This window comes from Tachypleus tridentatus, chromosome 2 (genome assembly GCF_004210375.1).
Source record: "Tachypleus tridentatus isolate NWPU-2018 chromosome 2, ASM421037v1, whole genome shotgun sequence".
Classification (NCBI taxonomy): domain Eukaryota; kingdom Metazoa; phylum Arthropoda; class Merostomata; order Xiphosura; family Limulidae; genus Tachypleus; species Tachypleus tridentatus.
This window is the reverse complement of record NC_134826.1, coordinates 97,905,127-97,926,670: the sequence shown is the minus strand read 5'-3', so window position 1 is coordinate 97,926,670 and position 21,544 is coordinate 97,905,127. Positions and strand designations below refer to the sequence as shown.

The window sequence follows — 21,544 nt, the reverse complement described above, 5'->3', positions numbered from 1 at the left end:
GTGCGGGGCATAAAATAGGTTGGGAATCACTGTATTAGAGGAATTTAATCATTTTGTCAAAACATGACAGTGATAAAAACATTTTATTTTTGCAACTGTATTGCCATTGCAAATTCATAAGGATTAATAGTAGAAAAACAGTTTGGTTTGTAAATATAAATTATTAAATATTTGGATGTTCTCTTGCCTGAAACTTTCATAACTTTTAACAATGTTTTAACAAAATTTTTGTTGTTGTAATATTATAATACAGTTAGGATGCTTAACTGTATTTCTGTGCTGCCTTTTGACATGTATTATGTACATAAAACCAGTTGTAAAGTCTTATGGTCTGTTCCAAAATTAATAAATATGTAAGCAGTTGAAAAATTGAGTTGAAAGAATACAGAGTTGATACACTGTATTAAAAAAACTGCACTTATGTACTTTATTATTGTTACTGCAAATATACAGGATGGTATGTAAATATTAATAGGGAAAAAAGTTTTATAGGCCATAAAAATTTCTCATTTTTAGGGCAAGAGCACTTTCAATTTTCTCTTATTTTCAAGGACTCCAAGACGAAAAAAAAACATCACAGAAGGGCACTGAGGCCACATTAAACATTCATATTGTGGAATAAAAATGAGTTTCCCAAGAAGTTAAGTAAATATGATGATAATTTTTTTTCTTTTACTGGAGGGTTGGGAAACTGTCCTTTAAGATTATGTTTATTACGTGTATTAACTTTAACCACTGAGGAGACTTATGGAAGTAACTGTACCTCAGCTTTAAGTTTTAAAAAGTATACTTTTGAAATGCTCCTTTGTAATGGGAGCATTAATAAAATAAAACATTTAAGTTGAAATAAACAAGGATTTTTCCTTCTGTTTTTCGTGTCCAAATTCAACTTTTGCATCAGCAACATTGAATTTACTGCTTCTTGGCCTGTGTTATCATTGTGGAATTTGAGTGGTGACCAGTATGATATGCTAATCATAAATGACACTTCTTAGACCTGAATACAGCTTTATTAGGAAGCCTGATAAATAACAGTAGAATTTTGTTGTATCTGTGTAGCAATTTATTATTTCCAACTTAACAAATAATTTTTGTTTTTATATCTTTCATGTGTGAAATTTGACATAGCTTAGTAAATACAATGCACAAAAAAATAGCTTTGCAATGTCATTGTTTTCTGTATACGTTTTATTTATGATTGTATGTTTTAAGTAAAATAACTGAAGTTTATTAATTTGCAAACTAATAATGTATAGAAATGTAATCTGGTAACTGAAATATGATTGTATGTTATGAAGTAGTGGTATGCTAGTGCTTAAACCAAGAAGAGTAAGATCTTTGTGCTTTATAAGTCATTTTTATGCTATTCAGTAGAAAAACAAGCTGCACATGCATTTCATGATTTACAATTTGTGTGGCAGGATAGTAAGTCAGGCATGGTTCAGAGGTCAGTAAAACAAAATATTAAATATAAATAAATGTATATTGTTACAAGATTTATGATATTTAGAATAAAGATTTGGGATTTCTTTTACAATTTTCAGTCATTCTAGATTGGAAGAACGATTAATTTTCAGTAGTGATTGTGAAGTTATTCATATCAATTAACCCTGTATAGAAGATAAAACATAAATTTTGCCTGAAAAAAAATTGATAGTTATTTAAAAGGTTATAGAGGTTATGCAAATACAGTTTGACAATTTTCAAATGAAGAAAAGTATTTTTATCTTAAAATCAAAATCACTTTGCATGTTTGAATATTCAACTTTTCAAAGGGTAAATTTTTTAAGCAAATCTTTAACTAAAAATTGTAATACTTAAATTAAAAAACCTGATATTTTATGTTTGAAAATCTTGTGATGATTATTGCTAATTTGCAGAATCTCTTGAAGATATGCTTATATTATCAAAAATTATAGTATAGTTACATCCTGGATGCATCATGTCTAACCCCTAATTCAAAGAGTTAAAATCTTTGGGTTTTTATAAGGCTAAAACTGAATATGGATTATGGTTGTCTATATTTAATATAGAAACTGTTGTGCTGGATGAGAAAAGAAGTAATTGTTCTTTCAGCATTCAACATAGTTTTTGTGTTACATTGATTGTCAGTTGAGAGTGTTTAATGGATTTATAATTTTGGTTGTGATTCTGTAGGCTATGGAACAGTATTGTAGGAGTGTTTTTGGGTCTTGTTGGTTTGTGTTTTTATGTGTGTGTCTGATCTGAAATAATTATTAATGTATTAGATTGTTCAGAAATAAATGTCAGAATTTTAACATTGACATTTAGAAAGGGAATGTTGAATAACTGATCATTGGATGGTTGGTTTAATCCAACATTTGTCACTCAGAAGGTATTTTAATTGTCTGCTGTTCCAATGCTACTCAAAGTAAGTTTTGCGACCCCCAAGGCAACTGAAACTGTACAGAACATTAACCAGGCATTCGGCCATGTATCTGTTACTTAACATACAGTTCAGTATTGGTTCCAAAGGTTTCGATACAGAGATGAAAGTCTTAAAGACCATGAAGGTTGTAGAAGGAAGCCGTCCTTAGATAAAAACACATTAAGGGAAGCAGTTGAAACAGATCCTCACACAACAATACGTGAGCTTGCAGAAAAGCTAGACATAAGCAAATCAAGCATTGCCAACCACCTAGGTGTGATTGGAAAGACAAAGAAGTTGGATAAGTGGGTTCCACATGAACAGACTGAAGATCAACAAAATTTGCATAATGAGACCTGTCAATGATGATGCTCCAAAAATTGAATGAATTGGGAATTGAGGTTCTGCCTTATCCACCTTATTCCCCAGACCCTTTTCACTATATATTTTCATTTTTTCAAGCACTTTGACAACTTTTTGAACAATAAACACTTTCAAAATCAGGCAACTGCAGAAAAATTTTCAGGGAGATAATTGATCATAGAAACTGATTTATGCAGGTCAGTATTAGGGTTATTGGCAAAAGAAGGTTAATGCAAATGGTGCTTACTTTGATTAAAGCATTATTTACAACACTGGTTTATATTTTTCCAGACTTTGCACTTCAAAAATGACATTTATTTCTGGACAGTCTAATAATATTTGGAGTATCTATATTGTAATGGTAGTGTTTTGCAGTATTTTTGTGTTGTTTGAATAACATCAGATGCAAGAAAGTTTCAATTTGTTTTCATTTGTTCTTTTGTTTTCTCCTTTTGACTTGGTTTTGATAGGGTGATGTATCATGAAGAAGTAATGACTTCTTACATTTCTTGGAAAAATAGTTTTATGTATATATAACATCTTGAAACTTTAGGGTCACATCTAAGAAAACAGTTTCCTTCTTGGTTCAACAATTGAGTGTGAACTTTAATGTGTAGAAGTATCTTAGGAAGTGTTAATGTTGTTGTTCATTTGTTTCATGATTCTCGGCAATAAATATATTGTAGATGTATAACTCTTCTGGAGCCACATTTTGTTTCTGTATTATCAAGAGTTTTCTTTTCTAGTGTTTACCTGGATATAACTTCAAATATGACTGTTGTTTTGTTACCCATTGCTATTCCTTTCTTTTATTTGTATAAAGTGTCTTCAAATTTAAAGGATAATTAAGCATTATGTGGATGGTTTTGTTCATTGTGTTCATTGGCAAGATGTATTTAATCAAAGATATGAAGTTAATTATGCTTTTTATGCTTTCTATAGGTATGGATGGGTACAAGACAATTACATCTGAGGTAAGTAAAATGGGGTTATCATATATGAATTATGTTGGAGAACGTATTTTGTCTAAGAATTCTTTTGCATTGTTTAAATAAATGTTATGGAGCATACCTTAAACATGATTTCAACAGTTGATCCAGTAACCAGGATATTGATTCAGTTGCAGATTTGTGTGTTTGTACTGTAGTTTATGGTCTTTATGGACTCAGTATAGTTGAAGTGTATAATTATAGGAAGGTTATAGTTCTGTCAGTATTTGTTCTGAAAATTACTTCCGACATTTGGATGCTTGATTAATTTCTTGGTGTCCTCTTCAACAATCTTGATTAAATTGGATTTTTGTTTGTGACTACATGTGTAGATGTGTCTTGAAGATGTTCTATTTTACTCTTTTTAGTTAAGACAATGAAACCTTTCTCCTAGTTCAGTTCTTTCTGTTTGGAGTTTGTTTATAATAGATTTTTTCTCTTGAAATGTCTTTTTCATTATTTTTATGTGTAGTCAGAATATTTTTATCTGGTAATATAGAGAGAAGATATTCTGTGGCTACAGATTATTTTGACAGTTGATATTTCTTGGAGTTAAATGGGTCATTGCTGGTTGATAGGTAATTTTGGTTATATTTCTGGCACTATATATATCTGCTATGGGGTCTTGGTTAGTGGCAGGAGTAACATTCTCTAGAGATCTATAGTTGACTTGTCTTTTTGTGTGGAGTTTCTACAGATGTTTTTCCCAGTGGATGCTCAAGTTTTTTGTTGTTTTTTTCAAATTATTTAAAATCTCGAGATGAGTGTTACCTTTTAGTCTTCTTGAGCACAAAGTTTTGTATCTTTTAACTTAATGTTTTTTTGACTGCTTCAATATTTATTTATTTGCAGAATGGTCACTCCATACCAACTCACTCAGAAAAAAAGAACTTTTCCCAGTTCATATTATAGATTTTCTTTAAAAAAATTCAAGTAAAAACTTCATTTATTCACCCATGCAAAATCCTAAAGCTGCACTGGATGGCTGAATAAATTAAAATTAAGTTTTTGTTTGAATTTTTTCAAGGAAATGTGTGACATGAACAAGAAACCCCTAGGTGAGTTGACATGGAATAACCCAGAATATAACATTTTGAAACCGTTTCCAAGTGTATGTTTCTCACATTAGTAATTATGTGAAATGGAAAAATAGTGATGTAGTTAATATCATAATTATGCTATAATATTAGAATAATTACTAAACAGTAATATTCTAAATGCTGTTAAAAGTATATTATGAAAGTATTGATCAATGGAACTCTGAATGTAGATCAATAGGTTAATGTGTATTTTGATATCAAACAGTTCCTGTAATACTAGCTCTGATAATGCTGTAATAGTAAAATGTTGACAGAAATGAAATATTTTTATATCAATACTGGAAGAGTAAAGGTTGTCTTCTCTGACTTCATTGTTTCTATGTCAAGTACATACACTGTAGTTGAAGTGCATTTTATTTTTATTGTATAGGATTTATCTAGCAGTAATTTAATGCAAGCTGTTTAAATGCATTTTGTAATAAAGAGTGGTAGGAAATACAGAAAAATTATTAGATACCCATACTTTTTATTGATGTAGTGGAGAAAGCTTTATGTAATGTATAATTAAGAAGTTTGTCCTTTATGTACTTGTATTTCCAGTAGCCAGTATTAGTATTTCAGATTTCAGATCTCAAAAATGGACAAATTTATGGAATGCAAAGACTGTTAGTTTTTACTAATTGCTGCAATGACTTCAAAATCAAGAATCATCGATGAAGTAATTATATCTTCTGACTCTGATTCAGAATCATCTCTCAGTCAAGTAAGTGTAGGAGCTTTCATTGTTTTAAATATTTTTTACTTTTCTTAAAATATAAGCCTCAAAAATGCAACTTCACATAAAGCTTTACATTTATCGTATTTACTACGTGTGAAGACAACCTATTTCAAAGGCTAACCAGGTTGTTAAAAAAGTAAAACTAAGCTGAAAATGGTTCATGTCCTGCCAAAATTTGAAAACATTTTCTTGTCTAATGGTTAAAACAAATGCATCTGTACTATCATTTTTTTTTAATGTTGAACACTTTGGTTATATCTCTATTAACTTATTTTTCAAGGAAAATAAATTTCAGATATCCTTACCATCTTGGTAATCATCCTAGTAGCTTTCCTTTGAACCCTGTCAAGTAATTTAGTATCCACAAGCCTTTTATCTCACCTCAGTTGGAACTTACTGATTCCAGTGTGTCTCATGCAAATAATCATGGAACAACCCTCCACCAATGAGAGTGCAACACACACAATGTTCGTGATTTCCTCCATTTTATTCTACAGAACTTTCATTTTTTGTTTGGCAGTACTCGTGTTCAGATTTTTTTTCTTTGGTGCTCTTTCTGTGTTTGACATTCATGAATAATTGTATAATTTCTAAAATTGTATTCCTTCATTAATTTTTTCTTTATGATTTATGATGAAGATGCAGTTTGCTTTAACACAATTTCCTGGTGGGTTTTTTTTCATGCTCATATTTTTGTTTACATCAAATACTTTTCTTTGATATGTGTTTCTACAGTGAATTCTAAGGTTTGTGTTACCACTTTGAGTTTCATTCCTCCTACTAGCATTATGTCACAGGCTGTAGGTGGTGAAAGCTCATCATTAGATTTATCTTTGATTATCCAACATGCGTTTGATCATTATATGGGTCAACCTCCTCCTTCTGAATTTGGCCCAATTCCTCCAGACAACCTGAACCTATTTGGGCAGATGAAGATATTTATAGCCTTTTTCTGCAACCGAATTTTGCCATGAATTTTCCTACACTTACTTGACTGCAGAATCCACTTGGCCCAATACTGCATTTTAGACATAAATTCTTAGGTATGTATTATCCATTTCCCCAATTTGCTATAATCCCTTGTTCTTCTTTGTTGAACAATAATTTTTCTTTTTCCATGTTTACTTTTCCCACCCTCCCCGAATATTAACGTTCATGATGAGCAATTTGCTTCACAACTGTTGAGGATACCTGCATGTGTCATCTTCCACAGGCCATAGATCAGTTTGCATTAGCTTACCATTAAGCTCCCCTTGGTGTGGATCACCATGTACGGCAAACACATGGGTGGATATTTATCCCAGAGGAGGAGAGGATCCTGGTGGTTGAGGGGTCCAACCCTAACTCACCACTTTGGCCTTGATTTCCTGTAGATGGATGGCCTTGGGTTATTCTGCTGGTCCACTTAGGCTAGGGTCAACCAACTACAAGTATTGTGGACCCTGTATCTGATGCTGGTGTTTGGATATAGTGCTCACAAAATCCTGCAGTGTCCTTGTTTGGCATTGTAGAGCATCCCCTCGTAGGGCTCCATGGTGGGGTCAGTGGGCACTAAAATATTCTTTTTTTATTATGGATCCCTGAAATAAAAACTTAAATTAAGAAAATTGTCCATAGGTAAACAACCACATCTTGAAGATTCCAAGCAGCAATCTTAAACATCTGTACGTCATTTTCTTATATGATGTTTTTTTTCAAAAAAACCTTCAGAGCAAATGTCTCCTTTTTTTATTCAGAAGGGACTTGCTGGCTCTCCAAAGTCAGTAAAGAAGCTTTGCTTTGGTGACACTGATAGAAATACCCACATCTCAACACAGTGAACTCCTTGCATTCAAAGGCAATTTTGGGGATATACTTATTGAGGTTATGCCTCATGCTACTTTGAATTTGTCATAAGGAGTTATTGTTGAGAGGGATTTGAAGAACATCCCAGAGTCAGAGATTTTCACTGGTTTCTCCACCCAAGGAATTTCTGCAGTGAGGTGTATCTCCACTCGCAAAGATGGAATTATGATATTGACTAGTGTCCCCATTCTGACATTTACATCACTGCTTCCACCTACCACCATCAAGGCAGGTTATCTTAATTGTAAGGTACAACCATACATTCCAGATCCTTCAGATGTTTCCAGTGTCAGCAGTTTGGTCACTCGAAGACATCGTGTTGTGGTTCCTTGATGTGTCCTTGTTGTGGTGGCAAAGACTATAATGCCTATGAGTGTGAAGAAGACCCTCATTGTGTCAATTGCAATAGCTCTCACCCATCCTACTTTCGTTCTTGCCATAAATGGTTGGAAGAAAAAGAGGTGCAGTGTTTGAAAATGATTCAAAACATTACTTACCCTGAGGCTCAAAAGTTGTTGTTCACCACTTCATCTTGAATGTATGCTGCTGCACTTCGTTTTACAACTACAGTGGGAGTGCAGACAGATCTCTCTGTGCCTTCAAAAGAATCGTTCTCAAACCAAATGAAGTCTTTTGACCTCCATGGTTAAAAAAAGTTGATGAGTTAACTTCAACACCCATTTCTGTCCCCAATATACATTCCAGCAAACCTAAAGATCCACTTCTTCTGGTTCTGGGTACGGTATTTCCTTGGGTACATCTTCTTCTACCCACTCCAAGATTCAAAATTATCATTCATTCACGTCCTTAGTCACTGGAACCCTCTTCCAACAACAACAGACCTGCCCAATCGACCGAGGGCAGGATGCACTGAGGCCAACAGACTCCCTTGAATAAAGACAATAAGAAAAAGACGTGGTCATAAACAGAAGGGCTCTCCCCCCAGTTTGCTTATACATATAAATAAAAATGGCCACCTTGATGCAATAGAACTGTTGAAGGTTTACCTTCTAATCTGGATGACATAAAAGCACTGATTGCTTCCTACCATCCTGTATGTCTTTCCTTACAGGAAACATTTCTGAGACTTGCCAATGCAATCACCTTTCAGCAGTTTTATTTGTACAGAAATGACAAGCTGTGTGATGGATGAGTGCATGGAGGGGTGGCACTATTGGTTCATCAGCATGTGCCCACCCTGTCTTTGCCACTCAACACACCTTTGGAGGCCGAAGCCATCCATGTTTCCTTGGGTCTTACTATCACTGTTCTCTCCACCTGTTACCTGAGAGAGCTATGATCAATCAGATTTTGATGCTCTCATTGAACAGTTGCCATCTCCCTTTTTAATCCTGGGGGAGTTTAATGGACATCATCCCCTCTGGGGAAGTGCTGATATTGATGGGAGAGGTCACTCTGTAGAGCATATGCTCTCTGATCACAACTTCTTTTCAGTAGTGGTCCTTATACTTTATTTTCATGCATCTAGTCAGTGCTTTACTGCTATTGATCTCTGTTTGCTCCCCTTCACTATTCTCCCACTTTTCATGAAGGGTTGATAATAACCCACAAGGCAGTGATCATTTTCCTATAATTTTGAGAGAGACTGGCTTTGGTCGATGCCACCTAACTTGCGTTCTCTGGTGGAAGCTGGATCAAGCAAACTGGTCCTCATTCACTGCTTTTGCAGAATTTCATATTGCCATTGTCTGTAAGCCATTAATAGACGACCGTGGCAGTGGTAACTGACTATATTATACAAGCAGCTGCTCAGTGTATTCTTAAAATCTTGACATATTTTCCATGATATCCTTGTCTGTGGTGGAATCCTGCCTGCCACATGGCATGGAGGGCTCAAAAATGGGCCTGGGATACTTTTTGTAGTTATCCCACACTCTTCCAACACATCGCTTTCCAGCAGGCCCATGCATATGCTTGGTGAGTAAGACATCAAAGCCAGAAGGACTTTTGGATAAAGTTCACAACCAGCATATCTTCTACCACCAGTTCGAAAATCATATGGGAGAAGATTCGAAAGGTCAGTGGGCAATATAATTCTGTCCTCCTCTCGATTTTGCTCTCTGGCCAGGAAGTAGCTGATACTCTAGGTGAAAGCTTTTGCCAGGTGTCTGGCACTTCTGCTTTATCCTCCACCTTCATAGCCATCAAGACTCGGGCAGAGCGATCACGTCTTTCCTTTTGAGCTGATTGTCTTTATGACTGTAATCGTTCCTTTACATTGGTGGAACTCAAACTTGATCTTCATTGACCAGGCAGTACATCAGTCAGACCTGATGATGTACACTGTGGAATATTGTGCTATCTATCTTCTGCTTCTCTTGCTATCCTTCTGAATGTTTTTAACCGAATCTGGCTGGAGAATGTTTTTCCTGATGCCTGATGCCAGACTATTGTCATACCTTTCTCTAAGCCTGGGGAGGATCCCAAGTTTCCATTAAACTACTGTCCAATTGCTTTGACAAGCTGTCTCTGTAAGACTTTAGAGAGGATGGTTAATGTTCATCTTGTTTGGTTCCTCAAATCAAACAACCTCCTCTCATCCACCCAGTATGGGTTCCAGCAACAGAGCTCCAATGTGGACCACCTGATTCGACTTGAAACATCAATCGGAGAAGCCTTTCTCAAATGACAACATCTTGTATTAATATTCTTTGACATTGAGAAAGCTTGTGATACAACATGAAGGTATGGCATTTTGCAAGACCTCCATTTATATGGGTTACATGGCCATTTGCCCATTTTTATTACTTTTTAATGGACAGGCAATTCTAAGTTTTTGTGGGTTCGACACTTTCTCATTCTTTTATACCGGAACTTGGAGTCCCTCAGGGTTGTGTTTTGAGTGTCACACTTTTAAGTATAAAATTAATGCCACCACTGAACAACTCCCTCTTACTGTTGCAAACGGGCTCGATGTCAATGACTTTCATATCTCATGTTAGTCTTCAAACATGAGATATAATGAGCGGTAACTACAGTCTGCCCTCAATCGCTTACTGAAGTGGACCACAGCAAATGGTTTTAATTTCTCTTTCTCTAAAACGTTTGCATGCACTTTTGTCACCAACAGGGTATTCGCCCTGATCCTGAACTCTGTATCGATGAAGTTGTGCTGCCTGTGGTTCGTGAGACAAAGTTCTTGGGGCTTATCTTTGACCCTAATCTGACCTTTATACCACACATCAAGCAGCACTGAACATCCTTCGTGTCATCTCTTCCACCACTTGGGGAGCGTACCGATGTTTTATGCTAAAGATATAGCGTGCTGTTATTTAATTGGTATTAGAATATGGATGACTGGTCTATGGTTCTGCCAAGACCTTGGGCATAAAGATGCTGGACCTAATTCATCATCAGGGGCTTTAGCTCTGCATTGTGCCTTTCTGCACTTCCCCAGTTCAGAGCTTCCTTCCTTGGTAGGTTATGCTTTTTCAGAACAGATGATCTGCCATTGCTTCCTTTGGCCTTCATATTCAGGAGCAGTTGGGTTAATTGTGTCTGTTCTTGGATAATATTGCTGTATCCACTGGTCAGCCCATCCCTTCATGGTTTATTACAGTCCTCAAATGTGACCTATCTTTAAGTCATTTGAGAAAAGCATACGCTTCTCGATGGGAAATACTGTCTGTTATATGCTGAACATCTTTTGAACCATTCTTCCATTCCTATTTATACAGATAGATCGAAATTAGGTGACTGTGTAGGCTTTGCAGTGGTTTGTTGTGATTTGGTGGTTGTGAGCAGAATCCCCACTACAGTTTCTGTATTTACTGCTAAACTTGTGCCATTTCTCTTGCCCTGTATCACATAGAAGCTAAGCAGTACTCAAATTCCATTATTTGTACTGACTCACTTAGTCCTTTACTGGCCCTGGAATCACTTCATGTTAGTTCACAACCTGTTCTCCCCGATATTCAAAATCAACTGGCCCATTTCTCTTTAACATGTACTACTATCCAGTTTTTCTGGATACCAAACTACATTAGTATTTGCGGGGAATGGGCTTATTGACACTGCAGCTAAATCTGTCTGCTCTGGCACTATCACTGCTGTGTCTGTCCCATACATGGACTATGGTCTTGTATTTAAAGCTCAGCTCCGTGCTAGCTGGCAGTCGACTTGGAGTGGGCAACATGAAAACAAGCTTTTCCAAATAAAATCATCTATCTATTAGACTTTGGCTGTTTTGCTTCCATGAGGATCGGAAAGAGGAAGTTGTTCTAACTAGACTATCCATTATTCACAGTTTTTTAACTCATCATTTTTGTATTATCTGGCACTGATGCATCAATGTGTTATCTGTGTAACACTCAGGTCACAATGAGCCATGGTTTACTGTCATGCTGTCGTTACGACTCTCAACGACAGCTCCATTTTAAACATGTTTTTTCCTAAGGTTTATTTATAACATTAGACAGTGTAATTGGTAATGGTGATGCTGTCTACCTTGGAAATGTTTTTAGTTTTTTAAAGACCATTAATCATTTTAATGCCATTTAAGTTTTTTAATTTATACATCAGACACTTTTTAATGTGATTACCTTTTAAGAATCAAAGTACATCTACTTCAATTTGAAATAGGAAATGGTTGTAATGTCAAATAACTTGAAACCAGGACTAGAAAAGCCAACTTCAGATGACTGACGGTGGTTTTTGTACCTACCTGTTAGTTTTCCTGGCAAGTTGTTATAATTACAATTTTGCTACAGAAAGTCCTTTACAAGTTGTATTACTGTAGTTTTTCTCTTACTGCTGTAGACTGGATGTAAAATTTGGATTTAATGCTATTTGTTTTTAATTCAAAAATTAAACTTTACCTTGTTTTACCTTAACTTCCTTTTATGAATTTTAATAATTTTACTTTAATTTTAACTTTTTACCACATGTTTGGTGCAGATAGCCTAGTTGCTTTGAGCCATAAAACACCAAACCAACCAACCAACAAGCTGAATATCCATTTCTCAACTTTTGACACTCCGGATTAATTCTACCTGTGTTGTGAGGGGTGGTCCTTGATTTTCCTATGCATTTCACCCAAGCCTACTTTACATGCCTTTGTTTTATCTTTACTTCCCTTCCATGGTCTTTATCTACAATCTATATCCTTTCCAAGGTGATCCATTGAAACCTTGAATGTTTCACTAGGAAAAGTCTCTTCCTTGTTACCTTCCCACTTTACATACATAGTTGCTCCATTTTGGATATATAATGGATCAAGATGCAGCATTGCCCAAAGTTTGTGTGCTCCCCTTCCCTCCATTATCTTAGAGATTTACATATGGCTCTTTTTTTTTTCTTTGGCAGTATGTTTGTTATCATGTACTTTAGACTTTGAAATCAGATGTATAGTCTGTGCATCAACATTCAACCCTTTCCTCTTTGGCAGTGAGTTTGTTACACAAATTGGGAAGACTTGTTTCTCACATTTAATATTATATTACTTGTAACCAATAGAAAGCCAGAGTCTTATTCTGTCAAATATGTCATATTGCATTGATGTTTGTTCAGAGAATTATCTGTTTTACTTCCTGTCTAAACTTGATTCCCCTTAGAAACCCACTGATAAGCTTAGCTGAATTTTTAATGGCTCTTGCTGCATAGTTAAAAAGCTAGAAAATTGTGGTGGCATAGAACATTGTGTGGTTTTTTATGCTGTTACTTGATGTTCTTTGTTGCATTATTTAAGTAAGTAAAAAATATTTAATGCAGTAATATTGTTTGTATAAAAAGGCAGGTTTAAGTTTCATGAAAAGTTGATAGCAAAAAAAAAAGGGGGACCCAGATAAGTGCTATAATTCTTGTTTATCATGTTAGATTTTTTATTTATTGTTATAAAATTAACTACAAAAGTATAAATCAGAAACCTTTTAGGTTAGATTAAGTAAAATACATAATAATAGTAAAACATTTTCTCGAGGTACTTTTTAAAGTACTCTATGCATTACATAGTATGATAAGGCAATGTGAACTTTGTTTGCCAAGTGATTTAGAATTTGTGTGATGCATGGGAATATTAGTTAGACAATACTCATAGGGCAATAAAACAATAGAAATGTATCTATTTTAATAATAGAACAAATGTATACTATTATGAGTTTAAAGCTATTTAAGATAGACAGATAAAATTTGTTATAATTTTCAAGATTTATTTTGTATTATGTTATGATATTGTTTAAGTTGAACAACTTTGTACAAAATTAATATAGAGAAAATAACAGACAAAGTATAAAGTTTTACTGAAGAAGAATGATTGGAATTTATTTAGGATATTTTAGAGATGGGTTTGTTTTGTTTGATTAAGATAGCTTTTTTTAATTCTTCAGTTTGGTTCTTTGTATAACATTATTGTTTTGTATTGATATACTTTGTTTTTATTAGTTGCGTTATTGTGTTTGGTGAATCTGATCTCCATATTTCTTCTGTTTTATCCGACATAGAATTCTGAACAGTCATTGCACATTGTTATAAGTAACATTGATATTGTGTAATTCTTTGTAATTTTAATTTAGGGTCAGGTTTTTGTTTGAATTTGAAGTCAACAGTAATTTTACATTTTCTTTAAGTGTTGATTACTTTTAAACTGATATCAGAGATAAATGGTTGTGTTGTTATTTGTTGCATTTGTGTCAGTGTCAGTTTTGTTTGTGAGTTGAGTTTTTTTTAGGTTTTTGCTCTCGTGGTTGTGTGGACATTTTTTTACAATGGTTATTGTAAATTTGTTGCTTTGAATGAAGAAATGACTTTATAAAGTTCATTTTTTGATCTATGTAATCAGTTTAGCAATGTCTTGAAGCTTGAAGTTTTTTAGTATATTGATTTTTTTCTTTGGATTAATGACCATAATTTTAGGGAATGTGGAGGCCAGTGTGAATAATTTTGTGGTGAATTTTGGTTTTTAACTGTGTGTTGGATCTAGTAATGTCAATGTTAAGAAATGTTGGCTATTTATAATTTTTATGTTCAATGGTGAATTTAATGTTAGTGTGAATGGATTTTGTGTTCAAAAGAAATGTGTATGTGTTTGGTAGAAGTGAAGCTGGCAAAATTATGAACATATCTGTACATTGGTTTCAATATAGAGGAGGATAAAGTGCAGACTGTATGGCTTGTGTTTTGTTCTAGATCATAATTATGCTGACAAGAACATGTGAAATGGGGTTGCCCATGCTAAAATTATCTGTTTGAAGAAAGTATTTGTTGAAAGTGAAGTTGGTTTATTTTATTGTGAAGTCTAAAGGGAAAACAAAGTGTAATGGGGATGTGAATTATTTTACATATTTTTAAAGATTATTGATCATAAAAATACTTTTATACTTTCTGTTATGTAGTTTTTCTTAAAATGTTTGGCTTAAGATAATATTTGTAGTTAGGCCTAATGACTTAACTGATCTATTTCAACCTCCCATCTCTTAAAGATAAATAGATATAAAAACTTGTCTGTTAAACAACACATCCTTTTTTTAGTTTTCTTGTGAAAAAAGCTTGACAAGTCTGCTAGTTTTCTCCCTGACTATAATGTTTTCATCATTATTTTAGTTATGGCATACTGGACTAGCTTAAAATGCTGACTTATCAAGTGTTAAATGATAGTGCATATAACTGTGTCACATAATTTGTGTGTACATATCTGTCAGTTTCTGAAGGTTGGAGTTGAAGCTTTTAACCGAATTAATGCCTGTAAATTAAGAAACAGAATGCTCTTGCCATCATATCTGTAGTTCAGTACAGTAGATAACAGTAATTCTTTTGATAAGTTTTTAAAAAATCTAATTTTGGAACTATTAGTATATTTTTTTTCTTTCCAGAATTCAGTTGAGATGAACGAACAAAGAAAGCTTGCTTCACATACTTATCCCTTGGTAGCTAACTCCTCAAACAAGTAAGTAACCTTTTATTATGTATACCTTATGTAGGCTATTGAGTTACTGCTACCAATTGAAGCTTTAATTTTTGTGTTCATTGATGATTTTAATGTTAATGCAAATGGAGTTTATATGTACTAAAAAGTATGTATATATTTGGTAGAAGTGAAACCAGCAAAAGTGTTGTTGGCATGTCTATACCAGTATACAGGAAGATAAAGTTCCAGTTGTATGGACTGTGTTCTGGGTGTTATTGTGTAAATCAAATTGAAGAAGTGAATAGTAATGAGGGATTATACATACTGTTAATGCAGAGTGATGCAAGTATCAATGTTGTAGCTGCACTGAGCAAGCATGCTTCACGGTTCAACACTTATTCAGTAAATAAATAAGAATTTCACTTGTTTTTCCGATGATTAATTTACCAATTTTACTAAAATTACTGAGGAAAGAGAAAAGAAAGAACTTAATAAAGTAATGTCAAAAGTTGATTTGAATGAGAAGATAGACAAAATAGTATGAGGAATAATATGGTGTCAGACTATTGTTTTGTTACATGAAGCATAGTTTCAATGTGGTGGTAAAAAACCTTGTTCTAAATTGCTGAATAAAATGATATAACTGTAGCTATTGAATGAAGATAATGATTATTAACTTTGTTCACATTTTAGGTATGTATATTTGACACAGTAACTGGCATCTTATAGGCCTAGATTTAGGATAGTTTCTTTGGTTGTATCAACTACTTGCTGGTTGAAGCATTTTACCCTTTTTGTGGACTGTGGTGTGATTGTTTTGAACAAGCTGAACACATTTGCAACAGACCTTGGTTTTACTTTTCTTTGGAGTGAAGGTCCAAACAACATAATATGTAATATATATTTGACTATAGATGAGGACTGCATTGCTACTGGCACTTTGTTCTGTTATAATTAGCACTGTCCTGCATTGTAATAAATATATTTTCAAATTACATCATTTATGGTAAGGACTGATAATACAGCATTATCTACCATATTTTTCATTTTAACTCTGATTATTTGAAATAAATTTATCTTTCATAAGAACTGCCAAACCAGCAAGTGGGTCAGTAGGAGAAAACTACTTTATTAATTCTTAAGAACTAATGATATTGAGATAAATATGTGTTTCTAAACTTCAATCAGTTTATAGATTCAATATCCCACTCAGAGATGTGTAGTACTTTCAAACATGTATTATAAATACCAAAATTACTTCCTCCATTGGTCAAGGTCAGGCTAACAACTTTATGGCAATAATAGTGTACTCATACATGAAGTAAGCTACAGTAGCAGGTGCAAACACAAAAGTTAGACTGTCAAAATTTAAATTGTATTCTTTATGTAAACAGTTAAAATATAAAACTGTTATCAACAAAATAAAGTTAAATAATGCATAATCTTAAAATGCCAGTGTAGTGTCACTATAACCACATGTAAGTTACACTTGTTTACTGAACTAACCACGACAGTGCTCTGGTACTAAATATCCAACATGAGAAAAGGCTGTTTTTTTAAAAAGGTGAAATTTCATCTTAAAAAATTAAAAACAAATTGCTACAACTAGCAACAAGCTTATGGTTGAATCCTAAGAACTAAGTGATGCATGATTTAGGAAGTGGTTTTGAAATGTTCATTTATCATTTTTAGGCAAAAAAATACTTCAGTTTATAGTCAGATTGGGATATGATCATATCTGAAGCATGGAATCGGTAATGCTTGCACAAGTTTAAATTAGTATATATGCTGTTTCAAGGAGAGTGATCAAGCATGCACTCAAATTTGAAATAAGGAGCACATTGAAGCAAGATGTCATACCTCAAAATGAAAGGACTAATTTAATGAATGAGCACATTCCTGTGTGAGAAGTGTGCTGTACTTTGAACATGGAAGTCCTAAGACAGAGCCTTTGCAATGGAAACTATTCTGCAAGATTTGTTAAGATACACAGTCATCAAAAGAAAGTAAATATGATCATAATGGAAAAAAATCATAAACATTATCTCATATATTCATTTTACCAAAATAAAATAGAAAATACTATTCCTATTTCAGAAAATTTATTTTTGCTTTGAGAACAACAGACAATTAGTCTTAGCAGAGTCAGATAAATTAATTGAAGCCAGCATATTGAACTTTGTGAACTTGAATCTTGTTTAGTTTATTTATCTACCTGTATATGCATGAAACTAATAGACATTGTCATTTTTTTATTTCACAGACAATTGTGTACAAAGTTAAAGCCAGTATCTCTCCCAGAGAAAAGAAAGAGCTCTTTAGTTTCCAATTCTATTGTTGCTGGGAAACATCCAAAAGTGATTCAGATTGAGAATTGTGTGAAGACAGGAAACAGAGTTCTCAAGCATGTAAAATCATTTAAACAACAACAGTTTGGAGAAAGCATTAGACTAAACTCTGATGATACACACTGGTTGCCAGGTGTAGATGATGGAAATCCATTGGCCAGAAGAACACCTAAATATAACAATGAAAAGCTTTTACTGCACCCTGTGATGAAGTCAGACAAATGCTTTAGAGGAAAACAGTTATCCAAATCAAATGTGTTTAAAAGCCATACAAGTATTCCAATAATAGAAATAAGTTCTGATGATTGTGAGTCTCCAGATAAATTGAACAAGCATAATAATGGCTCTTTTAGAGTTCAGTCAGAAACTTATGCTGGTGATTCCTCTTTTAAATTTGTTTCTTTTTCAAAGCCAAAATATCAAGCCCAAAAGGTTATTTGTCATTCCCATCAAAAAAATAATTCTCTCTCAAAAAGTATCCAGAAAAAACTTAACTCAAATGAGCTTGGGAATTTTAATGGACTGAGGCCAAAAATAAATGAGAAACAAGACAATCTGCAACTGGATTGCAGCAAAATGATGAGATACAAAAATGTGTTTAGAAAAAAACCCAAAGAATATCAGTATATTTGCACTCCTAATGATTTTGATGTGAATAGTTTACCATCAAATCATGGATTTAATAATTTTTTTAATAATTTAGAAAAGAGGTTTTGTAAAATCAGAAAGACAGTTGATTCAAAAAAAAAATTAAATAACTTAGATGACTGTGATAAGTTCATTAAAAAAATAAGTTTTTGTCCTAATTCTTTATCTCTAGGATGCTTATCCAAAAGCAGTGCTACAACCCCACTGTCTCTTACTTTGGAAGGTGAGAGTGATAGGTCAAGTGAAACTTTCTCACAGATAACTGAGACTTCAAAAAAAAAGGCAAATGATTTGCCTGTCCACGAATTTTTTAATGATCATAAAGCCCTCAGTGATGCCTGTTCTGATGATGCAATAAGCAGCTTCATAAAACTACTAAAAAACAACTCAGGTGCTGGAGAGAATATATGTTATGTTGATTCATCAAGAGTTGTCATTGGCAATAAAGATTGCATGGAAGATAAGAAAAAAGTTGTAAGTGATAGTTCTTTAGACATGAGTCAGTGTGTACTGGCCTGTGTTCCAGTAGATAAACCACAAGATTTAAGTACTTCAGAATTTATAGGTAAGCAAAAGTTAGAGGAGCCACTCACTTGTATGCAAACTTCTATAAATGAGTTGGTCATCCATACAAACACTGGAAAGTGTAAGCAGTCTGTGGGATCTCTTAAAAATAAACCAGGGTTTTCTCGAATGAAAAGTGTTATAAAGCAGTTGGACTTCAAGTTAATAAATAAGAAAAAGATCATTGAAAAAGTAAATATGCAAAATAAGATGGATGTTACACCAAGTACAACAAGACGTTTAGAAACTAAATCATCACTCAGGAAAATTTCATCACAGGTGTTTTGGATTTCCCAAAGGTATGTTGTTTTTTAATGAACTTTTTTATTATATATGCTTACTTTCTGACAATTTTACATTTCTAGATTTTGTTTTTACTTACCTGTGTAGGTCTCAAAATTATAAAGGAAGTGATTCTCCTTTCTGCCACAAATAAATGGCAGTCTTTAGTAATGTACATAAGAAGGAAAACCTAGTTAAGACCAGGTATTATGTACAATGTATTTAAAATACAGAAATACACTTATAGACAAATTTTAGTAGATAGTTAAATCATTAGTTTCTTAACCTAAAATGAGAAAATTAGTTTGCTTTTTATTTGAAAAATTGCATATGAGAGCAGAGAAGTTGGATAATGTATTCAAATGTATTGTTCTTAAAATGGACAGTTTTTAATGTGTGTGTGAGTGTACTTGTTTTTCATGAAGTGTATATTATAATCAAATACAAGTTATGAATGTTTTTGTAAATTAAAACTATGTATCTCAAGAAGACTGGTATGGGTATTAAAACTTTTTAAAAATAAAGTAGAGAACAATGTTTCAACCTTCTTAGGTCATCTTCAGGTTAGCAAAGAGGTTAACCTGAAGATGAGCTAAGAAAATTAAAACATTGTCTCTACTTACTTTAAAAAAAAAGTTTTATTCTTATACCAGTCATCGTGAGATACAGTTTTACTTCAAGTCGGTTTCTCGTCATCACGAATTACTTCAAGTTAAAATTGGTTCCTCATTTATTGTATTTACAGAGAGAATACTGTGAACAACTTCAGAAAAAATATAAAGCCATATATTTGTTGCAATAAAAATTTAAATTATATTATCTAAAGGAAATTAAGAACACCAATTCAAAACCAAGTTTTAAGTAAGTGGTTTTAAAGGTGGTAGTACTTACAGTCTAGTCTCAGGCCTGGTAGGCCTTGCAATAATTGGATTAATGTTTGCCAGTCATTTGGGGGCTGTTTACTCTTCATTTTTGATTTTTTTAACAAAGTGATTTGTTTCTTAGGGGCATTTACCATGATTATCTATTTGTTACAGTAGTTTTCTGTTTCATGTAACTGTGGTTCTAGATTTGTTGTTGCTGTACTTGGAGTGTAGGAGCTCTTCCAGATAGCCACATCATCTACAAACTAAGAGAAGTAACAAAAATTTGGATCAGACAGTGATATTTTACTCACATACATAATGATTAAAATAGTGCTAACTACCTCTCCTTCAGGACCTGCTTCTGGGGTAAAGTACTTCAAAAGGTGTCCAACACATTTATCCTAGCTTTCATGTTGTCTAGAGTTGGGAGAGCAAGTAAATAATACCTTGCAGTATTTTTATTTGTGGTAATCAATATTTTAGTCCATTCTTCCATAAAGTGTTGAATGTCTTCTCTACATTCAGAAAGCAAGGGACAGTTCATTTGTTTCAATTAAAACTACCTACTACAATTTTTAAAATCTTACTAGATGTTTTTTTTTTACCTAAAGCCATTTTGTATTTCCAATAATTATGATGTCCATTTCAGATGAACATCTTGAAAAGTCTTGATTTTTTTCTAGTTGTTTTCCAGTACATTTGGTAAGGCTGTTTTGTCTGTAAAATACTGGTTTATTTGCTGGCTTTCTTTTTCTCACAAATGTTAAAACATCCACTTGCTTCCAAGTACTTGATATACGCACGCACGCACACGCACAAAGTAAAAATGAACTAATCACGAACTTGATACAGAAATAAAAGCTTTACATGATGGTATTAAGGTCATTTATTTGCAGTTATGCGTTTCATGCTTCATTAATCACACTGCATTATAAAATGGCGAGAAAATACAGACATTAGTATGTTCGATTGTTGATGAGAACGTCATCAGAGTTATGTGATTTGTAAAGTTTTCATTCATAAAATTATTCATACCACTATTTTAGAGGAATTTCATTTAATTCTGGATAAAATATTTCTCCATAGGTTTTCTGGTTTTCTGTCTTTTCCAACCTTATAGAATGGTATTACACTGAAGTTTGGGTGTTTTTCCTTCACACATTGGTCTAAATGTTTATTCAGTCCAATTTTTTGCAGTTCTGGGTGATTTATCTGTTGTCTGTGGATAGTCATTGTGTTCTTTAATTGGTCCCTGGTCTGCCCAATATAATCCAATCTACAACCTGCACATTTTATACAATATATTAGATTTTTTTGATGTACAGTCCATCTCTGTGTTGATATGAAAAGTTTCTCCTGAACTTCTAAATTTTAAGTCTTTACTTTCCTGAATGAGTTCACATGTTTTGCAATGTGAGTGATCGCATCGTTTGGCCCTGTTTTCTTTTGTGACTGCTTTAACTCCAAATTTGTAAGAATTCTTTTCAAATTATGAGTCTGTCTCTGGCTTTTCACTCTTGCTGCATTAGCCAGATTTTGTAGACTTTTTCTGATTCGTGGAGTATTTCCTT

General features: G+C 33.5%; 1 protein-coding gene across 1 annotated transcript in view; it reads left to right on the top strand.

Annotated features, from left to right (window-relative positions):
* Positions 1 to 21,544, top strand: part of LOC143244659 (uncharacterized) — a 61,109-nt gene that overhangs the window by 2,534 nt on the left and 37,031 nt on the right. The window contains exons 2-4 of the mRNA XM_076489744.1: positions 3,695 to 3,726; positions 15,231 to 15,304; positions 17,529 to 19,124. Coding sequence (XP_076345859.1) covers positions 3,697 to 3,726; positions 15,231 to 15,304; positions 17,529 to 19,124 — 1,700 coding nt within the window. The 5' untranslated portion in view covers positions 3,695 to 3,696. The remainder of the gene's footprint in view (positions 1 to 3,694; positions 3,727 to 15,230; positions 15,305 to 17,528; positions 19,125 to 21,544) is intronic.